The 18,784-nt window shown below is 37.0% G+C and overlaps 1 protein-coding gene across 4 annotated transcripts in view; it reads left to right on the plus strand.

Moving 5' to 3' along the window:
- Positions 1–18,012, plus strand: part of SKP2 (S-phase kinase associated protein 2) — a 37,373-nt gene extending 19,361 nt beyond the window's left edge. For all 4 annotated transcript variants that reach the window (XM_010362900.2, XM_030926848.1, XM_010362899.2 and 1 more), the window contains 4 exons: positions 388–518; positions 6,079–6,130; positions 6,299–6,406; positions 16,095–18,012. In XM_010362900.2, coding sequence (XP_010361202.1) covers positions 388–518; positions 6,079–6,130; positions 6,299–6,406; positions 16,095–16,308 — 505 coding nt within the window. In that variant the 3' untranslated portion in view covers positions 16,309–18,012. The remainder of the gene's footprint in view (positions 1–387; positions 519–6,078; positions 6,131–6,298; positions 6,407–16,094) is intronic.
- Positions 18,013–18,784: the final 772 nt, after the last annotated feature.

The raw sequence follows: 18,784 nt of genomic DNA on the forward strand, positions 1-18,784 counted from the left end.
TCAATTGTGTAAAACATCCTGAGTGATTGTTCAGTCTGTGTTGGGTGGTTGGTAGTTTGAGAAGGCAAACATAAAAAACTAACATTTCTACCTGCAGTACTGGAATAAGGTTTGAGCCATCAGGAAGAGAGTGCTTCTGTCCATTTCCAGGAGGAGGCAGCATTCACCAAGGCCCTTCTGATCCCCTGGCAACTTTCAGGGACAAACAGGGTATACTTAGGTGACTAGAGGTAGCTGCTGTTAGAGAAGCAGATGTTCTATGCATGAAATGATAAGGAATCAATGGCTTTGCATTTTCTTTGTTTGTGGTTTGAGGCAAACTCATTCCCGTGAGTTTTAATTGGTTTCATGGTTTCATATTTTCTTTATTACCCCTCTTTTGTGCAGACTGGATGAGCTGAACCTCTCCTGGTGTTTTGATTTCACTGAAAAGCATGTACAGGTGGCAGTTGCGCATGTGTCAGAGACCATCACCCAGCTGAATCTTAGCGGCTACAGAAAGAACCTCCAGAAATCAGGTTAGAGCTTCCAAGCCTGAACCACTGAGGCCTTCACAACGTAATAGATGAGATTCATTGAGCTTCTCCTAATCGTTCCTCCACATAAGTTTTCTCATTTAATCCAGTGCATGTGTTAGTCCCCTTTTTCAGATGAGGTAGCTGCTAAATCAGAAGGGTTAGGTGAAGGTAAGCAGCTAGTGAGCTAGAGCCGAGGTTTGAATTCAGGATCTAACAGTAGAAACCTTTACACTTGAAAACAATTTATTTTTAAGCAGAAAAACTTTTAATCAACTAAATGATTAGGTAAACCCCAACATAAAAATACATAAATGTAGCATTTCATTAGTATTAAATAGTGGTTCTTCATTAGTTAATGCGGCTATTTTGTCTGTATGGGGACATTTGTCAATGTCTGGAGACATTTTTTATTGTCACAGCTGTAGGAATGCTGCTGGTCTTTCTTGGGCAGAAGCCAGGATGCTGCTGGACGATGTATAGGATGGAGCATATCATGCACAATAATCTGGTCCAAACATCAGTTCCAAGGTTGAAAAACTGTTATTAACTCTGTTAATAAGTTCATATTTATGACTTTTACTTTTTATTCAGTCCAAGAGGGCAACGAGGTTTTTTAGATGAAAACAGGCCTTAGGAGTCAGGGGTAGCAGGAACAGTCTTTAAAAACCTTAATATTCAGTTATGCTTTATTTTACTTGTATGTTAATGAGAAAATCTTGATTTGCAAAGATAAGTGATTACAAATGGCAAGTTTTTTAAATGGCTTCACCGTCTCAGGCCAACATTCAGTTTGTGGGCTATACAAAACCTAGTTAAACCAGCAACACACATCAACCATATCTAGATGTTAGTACTCGCTTATTTGGGTGTGTTTTGTTTATTATAGTTTTTATTATTCTGAAAAAGATTTGGATCAAACATCTGCAGAATATATCTTAAAATTTAAGTAGTATAAAACTACTTCTCCAGGACAGACGTCCTCTGGTAAGGTGTATAAAGCTATAGAAAATAATTGCTAGCCTGTCATGAGTGGGTAGAGATTCGAGTCTTTCACCTGTACAAGGACTCAAATTTGGACTACTGCCATTCCAAACACTTGCATTTTCAGACAAGGTGAACACTTTCTTTAGCAAGCCGTAAAAGCAGCAATCATGTCTTCATTTCTTACCACTCTTCCCACCCAGTATTTATAATTACTATTTTAAAACTGATCATAGCGTTATACAGTCATTTTAAAAAATGCAAAATATAGAAAAACGCAAGGGGAAGCAAATTATCAATAATCTAACATCTTGCTAGGCTTTTTCCTGTACAAACACTTTTTTAAATGGGACATAGTATATTAAATACTTTGTAATATGCTTTTTTTTCCCCCAGATAACCCCATTTTCAGTGGCTACATTATGTCATCATCAGTGTCTATGTGATAGTCCATCCAATAGATATGGAATAATTTATAGTAAATCAATAATTTATGCAGTTGATCTTCGAATGGACATTCAGAATCTTCCCAGTTTTTCTCTACTATAAACAATTTTATGAGTGACAGAGACAAATCTTTGGATGCATTTCTAAGGATGGATTCTTAAAAGTGGAATTGCTGGGTCCAGCATTAGGTACTATTCTCAAGTTTTGGATAATTTCTGCCAAATTTTCCTTCAAGAAGTTTAAACTCCCACCACGAGCATCCTTTTGGTGTGAAATCCCATCAGTCTTGCTTCTTCTCTGTCTGTCTGCAGGTGAAGGGAAGGCAGTGCCTTGTTTATATGTCTTTCCTACATCTGGATCTTTCACTACTTTACTGAAAGATTTTCTGACATGAACTGAGGCTGTGGGCACAAGGTTGAGAAACTGCTGTAGGCAAAGTGCTGTTGGTTTTGTCCAAGTTTGGCTTAAAACCGTTCCCTTTGTTCCTCCAAGAAAGAGAACAGAGAGCCTGTTTACCAAGTTTTGGCAGAAATAGTAGGTATTAAAATTTTGCTTGCTAGACACATTCAGGACAGAGAGGTAGAATATAAATTGAAGTGTTAGTTTTTTAATTATACAATGGGGATAAAAAAAGTTTTTAATGTCATTAACAATAGCACACACCATTTCATTATATATGAGATAATATGGATTTGGTTTTAGCTAATAGACTGGTACCAGATGGCCTGGGTTCAAATATCCACTCTGCCATTTACTGGGTAGACTTGAGCAAGTTGCTAAACTTGCCTGTTCTTTAGTTTTCTCAGCAGTAAAATGGAGATAAGTAGACCCCATCTCTTAGAATTACAGGAGAATAAATGAATTAAGATATGTACAGCATGTGGAACATTTCTTGCCACATGGTAAGAGTTCAGTTACTGTTGGCTGTTATTACTGTTCCTTCCCCCACTACCCCCATCACTACCTTTCTGTGGAGCAGTGGATGAGGCACAGAAACGTTTTGGTCTTGGATTTGACCTTGACTTCTGCTCACCTCTCCTTTGAATTGACGGGTTGGATTATGTGTTTCTAAGATCCCTTCTAGCTCAGGTTGGGTCTACTGTTTGTGGTGAAATGAAGGGGACAGTGAAAAGGAAACCTTGGCAGTGACTACTCTTTACTAACTACTTCCTGCCCAGGGAGGACAGAGCTTAAGTGTGGGCCAGAGAAGGAGACTAACCCACTTTATCCCCTAATGTTTGGTTCTTTCTCCAGTGGTGTCAAAGTATGATTGCATCTGATTTTGCTGATGGCTAGTTGGCTGGTTAGATGATTGGTCCCTCAAAATTTTATTCTGTACTTTTTTCATTTTTCGGTCATTTATTAAATACTTATTGAGCACCTACAATGATTGAAGCTCTGTTCCAGACTCAGGAGATGTAGCCTTGAACAGGGAAAGTCACCCTTACGAAGCTTACTTTATGTGGGGGAGCCAGAAAGTGAACATATTTCATAAATGTTATGAAAGGAGGTAAAAATGCAAGGACGAAAAGCAAAGCAGAGTAACCAGATAGAATGTGGCAGAAAGGAGACTACTTTTAGATGGAATGGTCAAAGACAGGGCCTCTCTGAGGAGACTGTACTGGATCCACAGACCTGACTGAGTGAAAAAGGAATCCATATGCATATGTGAGAGAAGAACATTCAAGAACAAAGGACCAGTGAGTGCAAATACCTTGATATGGAACCAGTGTGTGAGAGGAAGCAGGGAGAACAGTGAGGAGAGAGATGGCCAAGGGCTGTCTAAGCCAAGGCAAAAGCTTTGAATTTTTTCTAAGTGACGTGGGACATGGGAGACCATTGGAGTATTTCAGTCAGAGCAATGATGTGACTGACTTCATTTTAAAAGACTCAGGCTAGTGCTATGTTGAGAAAAGGCTGTAGCAGGGAAATATGAAGCAGGGAGACCAGTTAAGAGACTAGGGTGGTGACACTTAAGGTGGTAAGAAATGATCAGATTTGGGTACATTTTAAAAACCAACATCATGAGATTTGGTGACAGAATGAACGAGGGATGTGAGAAAAATAGTCCACTATGATTTCAAGGGTTTTGGCTGAAGCCACTGGATTCATGAAATTATCGCTTGCTGAGATGGGAGAGAGTTTAGGGAAGGAGGAAATTTGGGGGAGAAACTGAGTATTTGATTTTAGACATAAATTTAGAGGCCTATCTCATATCCAAACAGTATGTTGAGGAGGCAGTTGAAAATGCTAGTCCAGAATTTAGGGGAGGGGATATACCTGTGAGATGAAAAAACCCTCAAATGTTAATGAAGTTTGCCTGTTGTTCTAAATAAGTGACATTGATTCATTTTCTGATTGCCAAGTAGCTTACATGACTTTCTTCCAGATTCTGAAAAGTTGCCTGTAATCCCAATACCCTTGAATACTGCAGTAAACATTTTGGATATATTTCCTTCCAGCATTTTTTTTTTCTTTTCTTTTCGCTCTTTCATTCTGTGTATGTGTTTGTGTGTAAATGTGAGTTTGAGTGTGTTTTGGCCAAGTTGAAATTATAACGCATTGTATATATTTTGTTTACAATCTATCCTCGTATTTTTTTATGTATGAAATGTTATCAGAAAGCGTTTTCATAATGATTAGCAGTGTATATGGAATGGATGAGGTTAACATTTTTTTTTTTTTTTTTTTTTTTTTTTTTTTTTTTTTTTTGAGGCGGAGTCTCGCTCTGTCGCCCAGGCTGGAGTGCAGTGGCCGGATCTCAGCTCACTGCAAGCTCCGCCTCCCGGGTTTACGCCATTCTCCTGCCTCAGCCTCCGGAGTAGCTGGGACTACAGGCGCCCGCCACCTCGCCCGGCTAGTTTTTGTATTTTTAGTAGAGACGGGGTTTCACCGTGTTAGCCAGGATGGTCTCGATCTCCTGGCCTCGTGATCCACCCGTCTCGGCCTCCCAAAGTGCTGGGATTACAGGCTTGAGCCACCGCGCCCGGCCGAGGTTAACATATTAAACTAATTGGAGGAGGGGCTAATATAACTGTTGCCACGTTGAATATATTCATACACATCTATGTTTTTCCAAAAGTGGAGTTGCTGGACCAAAAGTAAAGTGTATAATTCTCTGAATTCTTAAAAAAAAAAAAAAAAAAAAAATCCATTTACTATGCAAAAAAATCAGTCTGGGGTTCAGACTCCTGAAAGCCTGCAAATGAAATTAAATATCTACCTGTGGTGTGTGAAAGACCTACTGTATAATAGACCTACTTTATAATAGAATTTTTTTTCACTTGATGGCTGAGAAGAAATATTTCTAATTGTATTTGGTATTTTTTGCTCCTTTTTATTATCTTGGTATTTTGCAATGTAGATTTGTTCATATTCATTGCCTTTTTGATTATCTTTTTTCTCTTTATATAAGGTTAACTCTCTGTTTAATGTATGTTGAAAATATTTATTCCTAGTTTTCTGATACTTTTTAAATTGTTTTGTTTTACTATGGTAGAGTTTTAAAATTTTATGTAGTAAATTGATGTGTTCCCTATGTTTTCTTTTATGTTTAGAAATACCTTATCCCAAGATTCAATTAAATAATTACCCTAAATTAGTTAATAATTTTTAATATTTAATATATTATTATCCTAAATACAAAATAATATTTTTATATTTAGAACTTATGTGGAATGTATTTAAATATGTTATTTGAGTTGGAGAAATAATTTTTTCCAGTTGTAGTAGCAATATTTCTTTTTACTGATCCATTATTTCTCTTGTTGATCTGAGGTGCTACCTTTGTAATATATTGTTTGCTTATATATACTGATATTTAATTTTACTTTTTGCTATTGTGAATGGGATTTTTTTCCCTATTGTTTTTCCGGCCTGCTATTGCTGATACATAGATAAGCTAAAGATCGTCATTTTACACAGTTCTCTTTTTCGGGTGATTCTCTTGGGCTTTTTGGGTAGGAAATTTTATGTTCCAAGATGATCATTTTTTCTTTTGAATAGTGTGTGGTTCTAATTGCATTGCCCTGAACTTCCAGAATGATGTTCAATGATAGTAGTGATAACAAATATCCTTGTCTTGTTCCTCATTTAATAGTGACCATCATGTTTTTTTTTTTGCTTTTCCTAGATCTCTGTACTTTAGTTAGAAGATGCCCCAATCTTGTCCATCTAGACTTAAGGTATTTTTTTGTTTATTTTAGATCAAAAGTTGAAAAATCTTGATTTCTCATTAAATGGGGAAAGGATCATAATGGTAAATTGAAGCAACTAAGCAGTAGGTTATTTCTGTCTTCTTTATCTAGGATCAATGTGTGATTTTCAATATCTTTTTTACTGCCTTCTTACAGTGATAGTGTCATGCTAAAGAATGACTGCTTTCAGGAATTTTTCCAGCTCAACTACCTCCAACACCTATCACTCAGTCGGTGCTATGATATAATACCTGAAACTTTACTGTAAGTATGTTTTGTTTTTAATGCTTAATAGAAGGCAGGAAACAACAGAGATGCCCCTTGGTGTGAAAATCCATTATTATTAATAGACAGTATAAAACCGAAACATTAGTGATTAGTATACCACAGACTGGCTATGAAAGACCAGCAGAGTGTTGCTTAAACTGTCTGGTGAAATTGAGTTGATCCAGATTGTTAACTAAACATTTTGTTTAGCTGTAAGCAGTTTTAATTACTAGCTTGCTGTCTTAGTATCTATGAGACGACTTAGCAGAGAAGCAGAAGATAACCTTTGCCTCCAGGAAACTTGAAGTATAATTGGGAAGGCAGACCCAATGTGGGTTAGTGTCTTTTTTTTTTTCTTTCCAAATTTTTTGGATTAACTCCAGTTGATTCAAAAAGCTTTCATCTGGGCTTAAAGTTCTGTATCTTCTTAGTGATGTGTGTCCTGGATAGTGAAGGAATTGGAAGGATATAAGCCTGTAGATGGTATGTATTGTAAGTCTGATGCTATTTTTGAAGAGGGGTGTGTTAAGGTCTAAAAAGTGAAGTGACTTATTCAAACCCTGATGGTGAGTTGGTGGCTGACCTGGGTCTAAATCCTAGGTCTCCTGGACAGAGGCAAAATAGTCGCTATCTAATCCAATGGTTCATGCAAGGGTTAGTTTTACCTGCTCAGCAACTTACACAGAATCAAGGGAGTGCAAGAAAGAAGCAGCCTGGTCCATCTGTCCTTTGGGAAACACCATACCCAACTCATCCCTGGGAATCATATCTTTATTGTTTTAAAAGGTTTTCTGTATTTCATCCCAAAGGACTGGAAAAGTCTCCCTAATGGCAAATGTGCATGTGTAGCAATTTTATTAAAAACCACAAGAGGTCAGTATCTTAAGAGTTGATCAGGTGCCCAACATGTCTTGAATGCGGCTGCTGGATTCATTTATGTAGCTCACAAACTAAACAAAGGTTAATTTAGCTTCCAGCTCCTACGTAGGAATGGTGGTGAATTTGAACAAAGAATTTTAGTCCTCAGAATCATAGTTTGGATCTTTTAAGTTAGTTTCAAGAATTAATGAATAAATCAGATACTTCAGCTATACAGAATTAACTAGTAGAATTAGGAAATCTGGCAGTTATGCATTTTAATTAATCATTTTAATTAATCTTGGGGTTCAGGGTCTCAGCTGGTATCTCATTTGGGAAAGGACTGCCTAAAATAGGATGGCAGGATTTACTTTTCTGGCTCTCAAATGTTGGGGTTTAAATTCATGTGCATGAAACTCTTATTAAAATCCCTGCCCTCTCTATTTTCTAGCATCCAGAACTCCTAGGAGCTTCTAGCGTCTACCCAAAAAGACTTCTCTGTCATCCATTCTTTCCTGTCCTTGCCATCTGGCCTCCTGCTTCTTTGCCTGTGCAGCCCCCTGGGGAGTATGGTGATCATTCTTTTCAGGTTGCTTTTCTCAAGAGAATCTATCCATGTGTCTTGCTTTTGTTCCTTCTCTGCAGAAAGAAAGAAGCTAAGCAGGTAATGACCCAAATGCTTTTTCTCAAGCAGAGGTGAGGGGAAGGCTGTGAGCTCTTCATTTTAGTATTTTTATCCAGTGGGATGATAGTCATAGTAATTGCGATACCTGCATAATAATCACATGGTAATACCTGGAGACAGTGTGAATTGATGGTTACAAACACAGGCTTGAAGTCACAGACATATTGTGAACCTTCACTGCATTATTATTTCTTATTTGTACAAATCTTACGAAATAAGAGGAACGGGGCATTAGGAGTTTAGTTACAAGTCAGACCACTAGAATAGAGAAGAAGAAAGATCCCGTTCTTGAACATTAAGGTGAAAGAGTATATTTCTTTAGGTATTGTGTAAATAGTACACTGATTTGCATTGTGAATCCTTCAAGATGAGTTTGTTGGTACCTTATGCTTAAAAGTTTCTCAAGATAAAATGAGAATTAGAATGACTTTAATTTCAATCATTTTGGCAGTTGATATATTTGAGGTTTGTAATAAAAATTCCAGGGTGTTTCCATAGTAATTTCCAGAGAGCCACCTATGCTAAAGAACTTAAGGCTATCTACTTCTCTGAAGTGGGAAAATACAATTTGAATGTCTTGTCTTCTGTAGTAATGTTTTAAAATACTTGGGAAACTATACATTTTTCTTCCCCAGGACCTATTCCCATTGTATTTATTCTCTTACTTCTTAATTGGTCTTCTTCTCTATGTCTAAACTTCCTTCTAATTCTTCCCTATTCCTCATTCAAGTAAGAAACCCAAACTGGAGATAGTAAAGTAATCTAAGATAAGACTAAAAAACTTCTGTGGTAGGAGCATTTGTAGTTGAGGCATTTAAGATTTTATAAGGAAAATAGGATTATTGTATAGATAAGGTAAAGAGCAATCCTGTGAGTTCATAAATATCTTTTATTTTCTAAAATTCAATATACATAAGACATTGGTATCATTTTACACGTCTTACATTAGAAATAAAGACTCTTGAACTACTTATTTCTATTTGCTATCCCTTAGTTTGTTCTTCAGTCTCTTCCATTGTAGTTTTTAAAAGATGCTTGCAAATTTTTTATTCTGAGTTGCACATACCAGGAGGCTTTGTTTTTTGTTTTTTTTTGTCTCCTTAAAATCTTAGACTTTCTGGATTTTTGACTTGGGAACTAGTTCTTCATCCATCATTTTATCTTATATAACCCCCTTATATATAACACCCGAGTGTGTTCTGAGAGTCTGGTCTTCATTTCTTTCCTCACCAAATCTCTTTCCCAATGCTGTTGTAAGAACATGTCCTCCTCTGCCATCTGCCATTCCTCCTTTTCTTACTCCACCTACAGTTTCTTCTCTTAAATATTCTCTAACGCAGAATGGCTCACAATTTGGCTAATTTGGATACACCAGAACCAGAATTCTCATAGTAATTACAACGTTTCTCAAATTTCACATGGGGGATTCAAAGTTGGAGCTGCATTGCTGTCATCGTAAGTGATTAAGTATCTGTGTATTGTGGTCTTACTTTGATACTGTTTCTACAATCCAGAAAGCAGTTTACTTAATGACAGCAATTTGTTCTTTCCGATTTTCTTTGGTTATATACCTTTAGATCTTACTGTCCCCTTGTGAACAAGCATATTTATTTCATTTGGATAGTGCTTTTATTTTGTAAATTAGCCTTCATCCTGTACTCAGCTAACGTATATTAAACATTTGTGGGGTTTAAGACACCTTGTGGAATGTAGAATAAATACATTTCGGAGAGTAGTGGGAAGACTGGAAGAGCAGGTTAGACACGGAAGGTCTTCAGACTAGCTGCACAGCCTGGGTTCTGTAAACACAAGAGAAGCATCAAAGGTTTTGGAGCAGATGAATGACTAACATGAGCTAGGCTTTAGGAAGATGCCTTGGAAATTAGTATATAGAATAGGCTAGAAGGAAGAAATCTGGAGGTCAGGTGACAGTTATAAGGAAAGTTTGGGGCTTTTTAAAAGTAATTATTGACAATGTGAAGATATAAAGGATGTTTCTGACTTTAGGTCATTGAGGTGCTCATTGATCTGTAGTAGGATTTTGTTGAAATTCCAAAATAAATGTTCCCTTTCCTGAGACTTTGTACTGTGTGTCCCAACCTTGAGCAAATACAGATTAGAGAGTTGAATTTCTAGGCACATAGATCTGAGTTACGAAGAAAAAAATCATTACCAACACCAAACAGTATTTACTTTGGAGAAACAGAATTTGAGAAACTGAATTTGTGAAACACAATTTCACTGTTAACAGGGTTGGATTTCATCTAATGTGAAATACCTAAAGGGACTGACTTATCTATGCAGAAAAAAATGGTAATATGTAGGGAGGTAAGATGGCTCTTGCCTCCTATAAAAGGTGTGATTTTTAACCCATTTTCTCCACCTGTACCCAACTACATAACCCTATCTAAAATATCTTAGGGAAGTCAGTGGTAGTTTTCGTCACACATAATGGACTTGTTGACTATGAACCGTTATTTTTGTTTTTTTTCCAAATAAAAGTATTTGTTTTATTTATTTATTTATTTATTTATTTATGTTTATTTATTTTTTATTTTTTATTTTTTTATTATACTTTAAGTTCTAGGGTACATGTGCATAACATGCAGGTCTGTTACATATGTATATTTGTGCCATGTTGGTGTGCTGCACCCATCAACTCGTCAGCACCCATCAATTCATCATTTATATCATGTATAACTCCCCAATGCAATCCCTCCCCCCTCCGCCCTCCCCATGATAGGCCCCGGTGTGTGATGTTCCCCTTCCCGAGTCCAAGTGATCTCATTGTTCAGTTCCCACCTATGAGTGAGAACATGCGGTGTTTGGTTTTCTGTTCTTGTGATAGTTTGCTAAGAATGATGGTTTCCAGCTGCATCCATGTCCCTACAAAGGACGCAAACTCATCCTTTTTTATGGCTGCATAGTATTCCATGGTGTATATGTGCCACATTTTCTTAATCCAGTCTGTCACAGATGGACATTTGGGTTGATTCCAAGTCTTTGCTATTGTGAATAGTGCCGCAATAAACATACGTGTGCATGTGTCTTTGTAGTAGAATAATTTATAATCCTTTGGGTATATACCCAGTAGTGGGATGGCTGGGTCATATGGTACACCTAGTTCTAGATCCTTGAGGAATTGCCATACTGTTTTCCATAATGGTTGAACTAGTTTACAATCCCACCAACAGTGTAAAAGTGTTCCTATTTCTCCACATCCTCTCCAACACCTGTTGTTTCCTGATTTTTTAATGATTGCCATTCTAACTGGTGTGAGATGGTATCTCATTGTGGTTTTGATTTGCATTTCTCTGATGGCGAGTGATGATGAGCATTTTTTCATGTGTCTGTTGGCTGTATGAATGTCTTCTTTTGAGAAATGTCTGTTCATATCCTTTCCCCACTTTTTGATGGGGTTGTTTTTTTCTTGTATATTTGTTTGAGTTCTTTGTAGATTCTGGATATTAGCCCTTTGTCAGATGAGTAGATTGCAAAGATTTTCTCCCATTCTGTAGGTTGCCTGTTCACTCTGATGGTAGTTTCTTTTGCTGTGCAGAAGCTCTTTAGTTTAATTAGATCCCATTTGTCAATTTTGGCTTTTGCTGCCGTTGCTTTTGGTGTTTTAGACATGAAGTCCTTGCCCATGCCTATGTCCTGAATGGTACTACCTAGATTTTCTTCTAGGGTTTTTATGGTATTAGGTCTAACATTTAAGTCTCTAATCCATCTTGAATTAATCTTTGTATAAGGAGTAAGGAAAGGATCCAGTTTCAGCTTTCTACTTATGGCTAGCCAATTTTCCCAGCACCATTTATTAAATAGGGAATCCTTTCCCCATTTCTTGTTTCTCTCAGGTTTGTCAAAGATCAGATGGCTGTAGATGTGTGGTATTATTTCTGAGGACTCTGTTCTGTACCATTGGTCTATATCTCTGTTTTGGTACCAGTACCATGCTGTTTTGGTTACTGTAGCTTTGTAGTATAGTTTGAAGTCAGGTAGCGTGACGCCTCCAGCTTTGTCCTTTTGACTTAGGATTGTCTTGGCAATGCAGGCTCTTTTTTGGTTCCATATGAACTTTAAAGCAGTTTTATCCAATTCTGTGAAGAAACTCATTGGTAGCTTGATGGGGATGGCATTGAATCTATAAATAACCTTGGGCAGTATGGCCATTTTCACGATATTGATTCTTCCTATCCATGAGCATGGTATGTTCTTCCATTTGTTTGTGTCCTCTTTGATTTCACTGAGCAGTGGTTTGTAGTTCTCCTTGAAGAGGTCCTTTACATCCCTTGTAAGTTGGATTCCTAGGTATTTTATTCTCTTTGAAGCAATTGTGAATGGAAATTCATTCCTGACTTGGCTCTCTGCTTGTCTGTTACTGGTGTATAAGAATGCTTGTGATTTTTGCACATTAATTTTGTATCCTGAGACTTTGCTGAAGTTGCTTATTAGCTTAAGGAGATTTTGGGCTGAGACGATGGGGTTTTCTAAATATACAATCATGTCATCTGCAAACAGGGACAATTTGACTTCTTCTTTTCCTAACTGAATACCCTTGATTTCCTTCTCTTGCCTGATTGCCCTAGCCAGAACTTCCAACACTATGTTGAATAGGAGTGGTGAGAGAGGGCATCCCTGTCTTGTACCAGTTTTCAAAGGGAATTTTTCCAGTTTTTGCCCATTCAGTATGATATTAGCTGTGGGTTTGTCATAAATAGCTCTTATTATTCTGAGGTACGTTCCATCAATACCGAATTTATTGAGCGTTTTTAGCATGAAGGGCTGTTGAATTTTGTCAAAAGCCTTTTCTGCATCTATTGTGATAATCATGTGGTTCTTGACTTTGGTTCTGTTTATATGCTGGATTATGTTTATTGATTTGCGAATGTTGAACCAGCCTTGCATCCCAGGGAGGAAGCCCACTTGATCATGGTGGATAAGCTTTTTGATGTGCTGCTGAATCCGGTTTGCCAGTATTTTATTGAGGATTTTTGCATCAATGTTCATCAGGGATATTTGTCTAAAATTCTTTTTTTTGTTGTGTCTCTGCCAGGCTTTGGTATCAGGATGATGTTGGCCTCATAAAATGAGTTAGGGAGGATTCCCTCTTTTTCTATTGATTGGAATAGTTTCAGAAGGAATGGTACCAGCTCCTCCTTGTACCTCTCCTAGAATTCAGCTGTGAATCCATCTGGTCCTGGACTTTTTTTGGTTGGTAGGCTATTAATTGTTGCCTCAATTTCAGAGCCTGCTATTGGTCTATTTAGGGATTCAACTTCTTCCTGGTTTAGTCTTGGGAGAGTGTAAGTGTCCAGGAAATTATCCATTTCTTCTAGGTTTTCTAGTTGATTTGCGTAGAGGTGTTTATAGTATTCTCTGATGGTAGTTTGTATTTCTATGGGGTCAGTGGTGATATCCCCTTTATCATTTTTTATTGCATCTATTTGATTCTTCTCTCTTTTCTTCTTTATTAGTCTTGCTAGTGGTCTGTCAATTTTGTTGATCTGTTCAAAAAACCAACTCCTGGATTCATTGATTTTTTGGAGGGTTTTTTGTGTCTATCTCCTTCAGTTCTGCTCTGATCTTAGTTATTTCTTGCCTTCTGCTAGCTTTTGAATGTGTTTGCTCTTGCCTCTCTAGTTCTTTTAATTGTGATGTTAGAGTGTCCATTTTAGATCTTTCCTGCTTTCTCTTGTGGGCATTTAGTGCTATAAATTTCCCTCTACACACTGCTTTAAATGTGTCCCAGAGATTCTGGTATGTTGTATCTTTGTTCTCATTGGTTTCAAAGAACATCTTTATTTCTGCCTTCATTTCGTTATATACCCAGTAGTCATTCAGGAGCAGGTTGTTCAGTTTCCATGTAGTTGAGCGGTTTTGATTGAGTTTCTTAGTCCTGAGTTCTAGTTTGATTGCATTGTGGTCTGAGAGACAGTTTGTTATAATTTCTGTTCTTTTACATTTGCTGAGGAGTGCTTTACTTCCAATTATGTGGTCAATTTTGGAATAAGTGCGATGTGGTGCTGAGAAGAATGTATATTCTGTTGATTTGGGGTGGAGAGTTCTATAGATGTCTATTAGGTCCGCTTGGTGCAGAGACGAGTTCAGTTCCTGGATATCCTTGTTAACTTTCTGTCTCGTTGATCTGTCTAATATTGACAGTGGAGTGTTGAAGTCTCCCATTATTATTGTATGGGAGTCTAAGTCTCTTTGTAAGTCTCTAAGAACTTGCTTTATGAATCTGGGTGCTCCTGTATTGGGTGCATATATATTTAGGATAGTTAGCTCTTCCTGTTGAATTGATCCCTTTACCATTATGTAATGGCCTTCTTTGTCTCTTTTGATCTTTGATGGTTTAAAGTCTGTTTTATCAGAGACTAGGATTGCAACCCCTGCTTTTTTTTGTTCTCCATTTGCTTGGTAGATCTTCCTCCATCCCTTTATTTTGAGCCTATGTATGTCTCTGCATGTGAGATGGGTCTCCTGAATACCGCAGACTGATGGGTCTTGACTCTTTATCCAGTTTGCCAGTCTGTGTCTTTTAATTGGAGCATTTAGTCCATTTACATTTAAGGTTAATATTGTTATGTGTGAACTTGATCCTGCCATTATGATATTAACTGGTTATTTTGCTCGTTAGTTGATGCAGTTTCTTCCTAGCCTCGATGGTCTTTACATTTTGGCATGTTTTTGCAATGGCTGGTACCGGTTGTTCCTTTCCATGTTTAGGGCTTCCTTCAGGGTCTCTTGTAGGGCAGGCCTGGTGGTGACAAAATCTCTAAGCATTTGCTTATCTGTAAAGGATTTTATTTCTCCTTCACTTATGAAACTTAGTTTGGCTGGATATGAAATTCTGGGTTTAAAATTCTTTAAGAACGTTGAATATTGGCCCCCACTCTCTTCTGGCTTGTAGAGTTTCTGCCGAGAGATCTGCTGTTAGTCTGATGGGCTTCCCTTTGTGGGTAACCCGACCTTTCTCTCTGGCTGCCCTTAAGATTTTTTCCTTCATTTCAACTTTGGTGAATCTGGCAATTATGTGTCTTGGAGTTGCTCTTCTGGAGGAGTATCTTTGTGGCGTTCTCTGTATTTCCTGAATTTGAATGTTGGCCTGCCCTACTAGGTTGGGGAAGTTCTCCTGGATGATATCCTGAAGAGTGTTTTCCAACTTGGATCCATTTTCCCCCTCACTTTCAGGCACCCCAATCAGACGTAGATTTGGTCTTTTTACATAATCCCATACTTCTTGCAGGCTTTGTTCATTTCTTTTTCTTCTTTTTTCTTTTGTTTTCTCTTCTCGCTTCATTTCATTCATTTGATCCTCAATGGCTGATACTCTTCCTTCCAGTTGATCGAGTCGGTTACTGAAGCTTGTGCATTTGTCACGTATTTCTCGTGTCATGGTTTTCATCTCTGTCATTTCGTTGATGACCTTCTCTGCATTAATTAGTCTAGCTGTCAATTCTTCCACTCTTTTTTCAAGATTTTTAGTTTCTTTGCACTGGGTACGTAATTCCTCCTTTAGCTCTGAGAAGTTTGATGGACTAAAGCCTTCTTGTCTCATCTCGTCAAAGTCATTCTCTGACCAGCTTTGATCCGTTGCTGGCGATAGGCTGCGCCCCTTTGCAGGGGGAGATGAACCGTTATTAAGAAGTTCATTAATCCTGACAACATCTCCCTTTGAGAGATGAGCCTAGTTCAAATAAAGGTCAAGTTCATATCCTTAATTTGCATGTAACCTGTGGTGGTTCCAGCTGGTGCCACAGTAAAACATTTGCTTCTACCATCACTCACTTGCTAGTTTCTTCTCACAATACAGTAACCCCATTCAGATCACTATATAAATCACAACTGGAGAAAGGAAGCAAATATGGTTGGATTCTTAAATAAACCTGAGTTTCTAAGGTTATTAGGAACCTCATTCAATAAAATGCAGCAGTGTGTTTCCTAATGCCTGTTGCTCAAGCTATATGGTCTGTGCTTTCCAGTTTAATCTGCTATTTTCTCAAATCATTTATTGTAAATTATATTTTCAGACTGCATTTTGTAGATGATACAAATTGTAAAATTTGGGTCATATAACTCTAGTCAAACAGTTTCCATAGGTACTGCCATTCTGAAAGTCTTTTTCTTCCTTTCCAGTGAACTTGGAGAAATTCCCACACTGAAAACACTACAAGTTTTTGGAATCGTGCCAGACGGTACCCTTCAACTGTTAAAAGAAGCTCTTCCTCACCTACAAATTAATTGCTCCCATTTCACCACCATTGCCAGGCCAACTATTGGCAACAAAAAGAACCAGGAGATATGGGGCATCAAGTGCCGACTGACACTGCAAAAGCCCAGTTGTCTATGAAGTATTTATTGCAGGATGGTGTCTCTTCTTTAGAACAGGGAAAATAAGCAGGAAGCCCAGTTGCTGGAGTACTTAGCTAGTTTTATTCTTGGTTTTCCCTTTGCCTTCATTCTGCAAGTATACTAGTGAACCATTTGAGGGGGAAAACTATGAAATCTTGCTTTTTGAAATGATTCTAAAAGCTTCTATCACTGCTTTGCTCTTAAGAGCCAAAGTTGTAGGCCTTTTGAAATTTTGGGAGAGTGAGCCTATAATTTCAAGACACCTTAAAGAGCAAAATTTGAGCCACCTCTTCCAAGTTTCCTTCTTATTAAGTCTATTCAGAATCAAGCTTAAAAATTACCACCAGTAAACAATCTTCATAGCCCATATAACTTTTATCTATTTAATTTTATAGTATTGCTTTATAAGACAGCTTAGAAGAACAATAAGCTATTTGTATTATGAGCTGAACAAAAAGAGAATCATAGGATAGTAGCGTCTGAGGCCATCTTTTCTGGGAATAGGAAAGAGAAAAATGCATTTTAATTTTGCCTTTAGATTTGAAATTAGGTTAATAGAAATAAGTAACCCCATGTAATTCACCTTAAAACTTACAGAAGACTAAACATTACAAAACCCAGAGGTATAGAATTGGTATAGGATTTGAAGGCCCAGGAGACAGTTTTCTATGACAGGTTAATTTGAAGTATCCTGTAATGTTCATTAAGTTACTGTTTCCAGAATCTAAATTAGATGAGAAATATAATTGTGGTTTTCTAACTTGATAATCAAATTATGTTAACATGGGTCCTTTAGCTTTTAAAATGACTTGCTTTGTTTTAGAAAGGTGGTATTAATCCAGTCTGTATTCTTGAAAATTTGGATGGGAAGAATTCTGAAGTTGCCTGCTGTTTTCCTTTAGCGCTGAGGTTCTTAAGGTTGCTTTTATATTACTCTGGAATCAAGTATTTTAAATTTTTTTTTTTTTTAATGATCTCTCACCAATAATTGTTTGAAACTATCCATTTTTAAGGTCATCAGACCTACAGTTCCCTAAGAGGAACTGCATTTTCTCTTCAATCAGAAATAATACAATAGAAGCAGGTATATGTTCCATGCAGTTTCAGTAGTAAGCACTACTTATACCTACATAAGAGTTAAAATCCAGATGTGGGACCTTTTGATACCATCAGTGATACATATATTTTCTAAACTGGTACAGAGAAGTGAAAAAGATCAAATTCTACTTCTTCAGAATCACAAAAACTAGTTTAAATTGATGACTTCTTCATATGTTCAAAATGTAACGACAAAAAAAAGCCAAAACCTGTCGTTTGTATTAACTGTTTTTTTTTTTTTTTTTTTTTTTATCAAAAATTGTTAATGTTAGAAACATAGTATGAAGTGCCTTTATCTGCTTAGACCTAAGGAAGATTTTAAAGTTGGGTTACACAGGAAATGATTATGCTTCAATTTCTTAGTAGTTAAAAAGTGCTAAATACTACTTGAAATTATTGTTTACAGGTTAGTGACAAGAGCTGGGGTTAGGATCCAGTTGGACTCTAACATCCAGATGCCCTCAAACATACAGAACTTCCAAACTCAAGTCCAGCCATAAGCTATTTTACCAACATGTCAGAGTAATCTGTATTTTTGTATGTGATTTCTACTTTTATAGACTTGTTTTAAAATAAACACATTTTTATAAAAATGAGTACTTAAGCTAAGTTGTATTCCTTTTTTCTTTCTCTTTAAGTGTTGTGGTTAAAATTTGAAAGCATTTAGTGTGGTGTGCCATTTGGCTTAGATACCTCTAAATAAGACTCTTCAAAACAGAGCCCTGTTTTGACCCTTCTACTTCATATGCTTATCAAAAAAAAAAAAAAAAGTTTATAATGCCTTTTTAAAAGGGGCTAATACAGGCTTATCTTTAAAGTGCTTCCAGTAGTAATATACTTACAAAACCTTTGAATTCAAGTGACAAAGGAGTACTATCAATAAAAGTCAGCTAGTAGCATTTTAAAAATATATTTGATCAGGTTATACTATGTATTTTATTGTCATTCAGAAACTATTTGAATGTTCACTGTATGCCCAGACGTCTTCTAGGAATTCTGTTCCTTTTGAACCCTTCCATCCAAATGGTAGAATGGTAATTCTTGAATATCACCCAATTGCGTTGGTCCTATAACCACTATGCCTTTTTTTAATGATGAAAAATGTCAAACATATGCCAAAAAAAAAAAAAAGAGAATATGATGGACCCCATCATCCAGTTTCAACAGTCGACTCCTGGCCAATCTCACTTAATCTGTGGTCTCAACCATTCCCCTCCAATACAGATAATTTTGAAGCAAAACCCAGACCATAATATCATAACTATTTCAGTATAAACCTCTAAAAGATAGGGATTCTCCTGCATGAATCCTGAAGCATGATATATCAAGATGATGTTGAAAACTCCTCAGTTATCTCGTGTTTTCTTCAGTGGGTT

The sequence above is a fragment of the Rhinopithecus roxellana genome, chromosome 3, assembly GCF_007565055.1.
Source record: "Rhinopithecus roxellana isolate Shanxi Qingling chromosome 3, ASM756505v1, whole genome shotgun sequence".
Taxonomy (NCBI): domain Eukaryota; kingdom Metazoa; phylum Chordata; class Mammalia; order Primates; family Cercopithecidae; genus Rhinopithecus; species Rhinopithecus roxellana.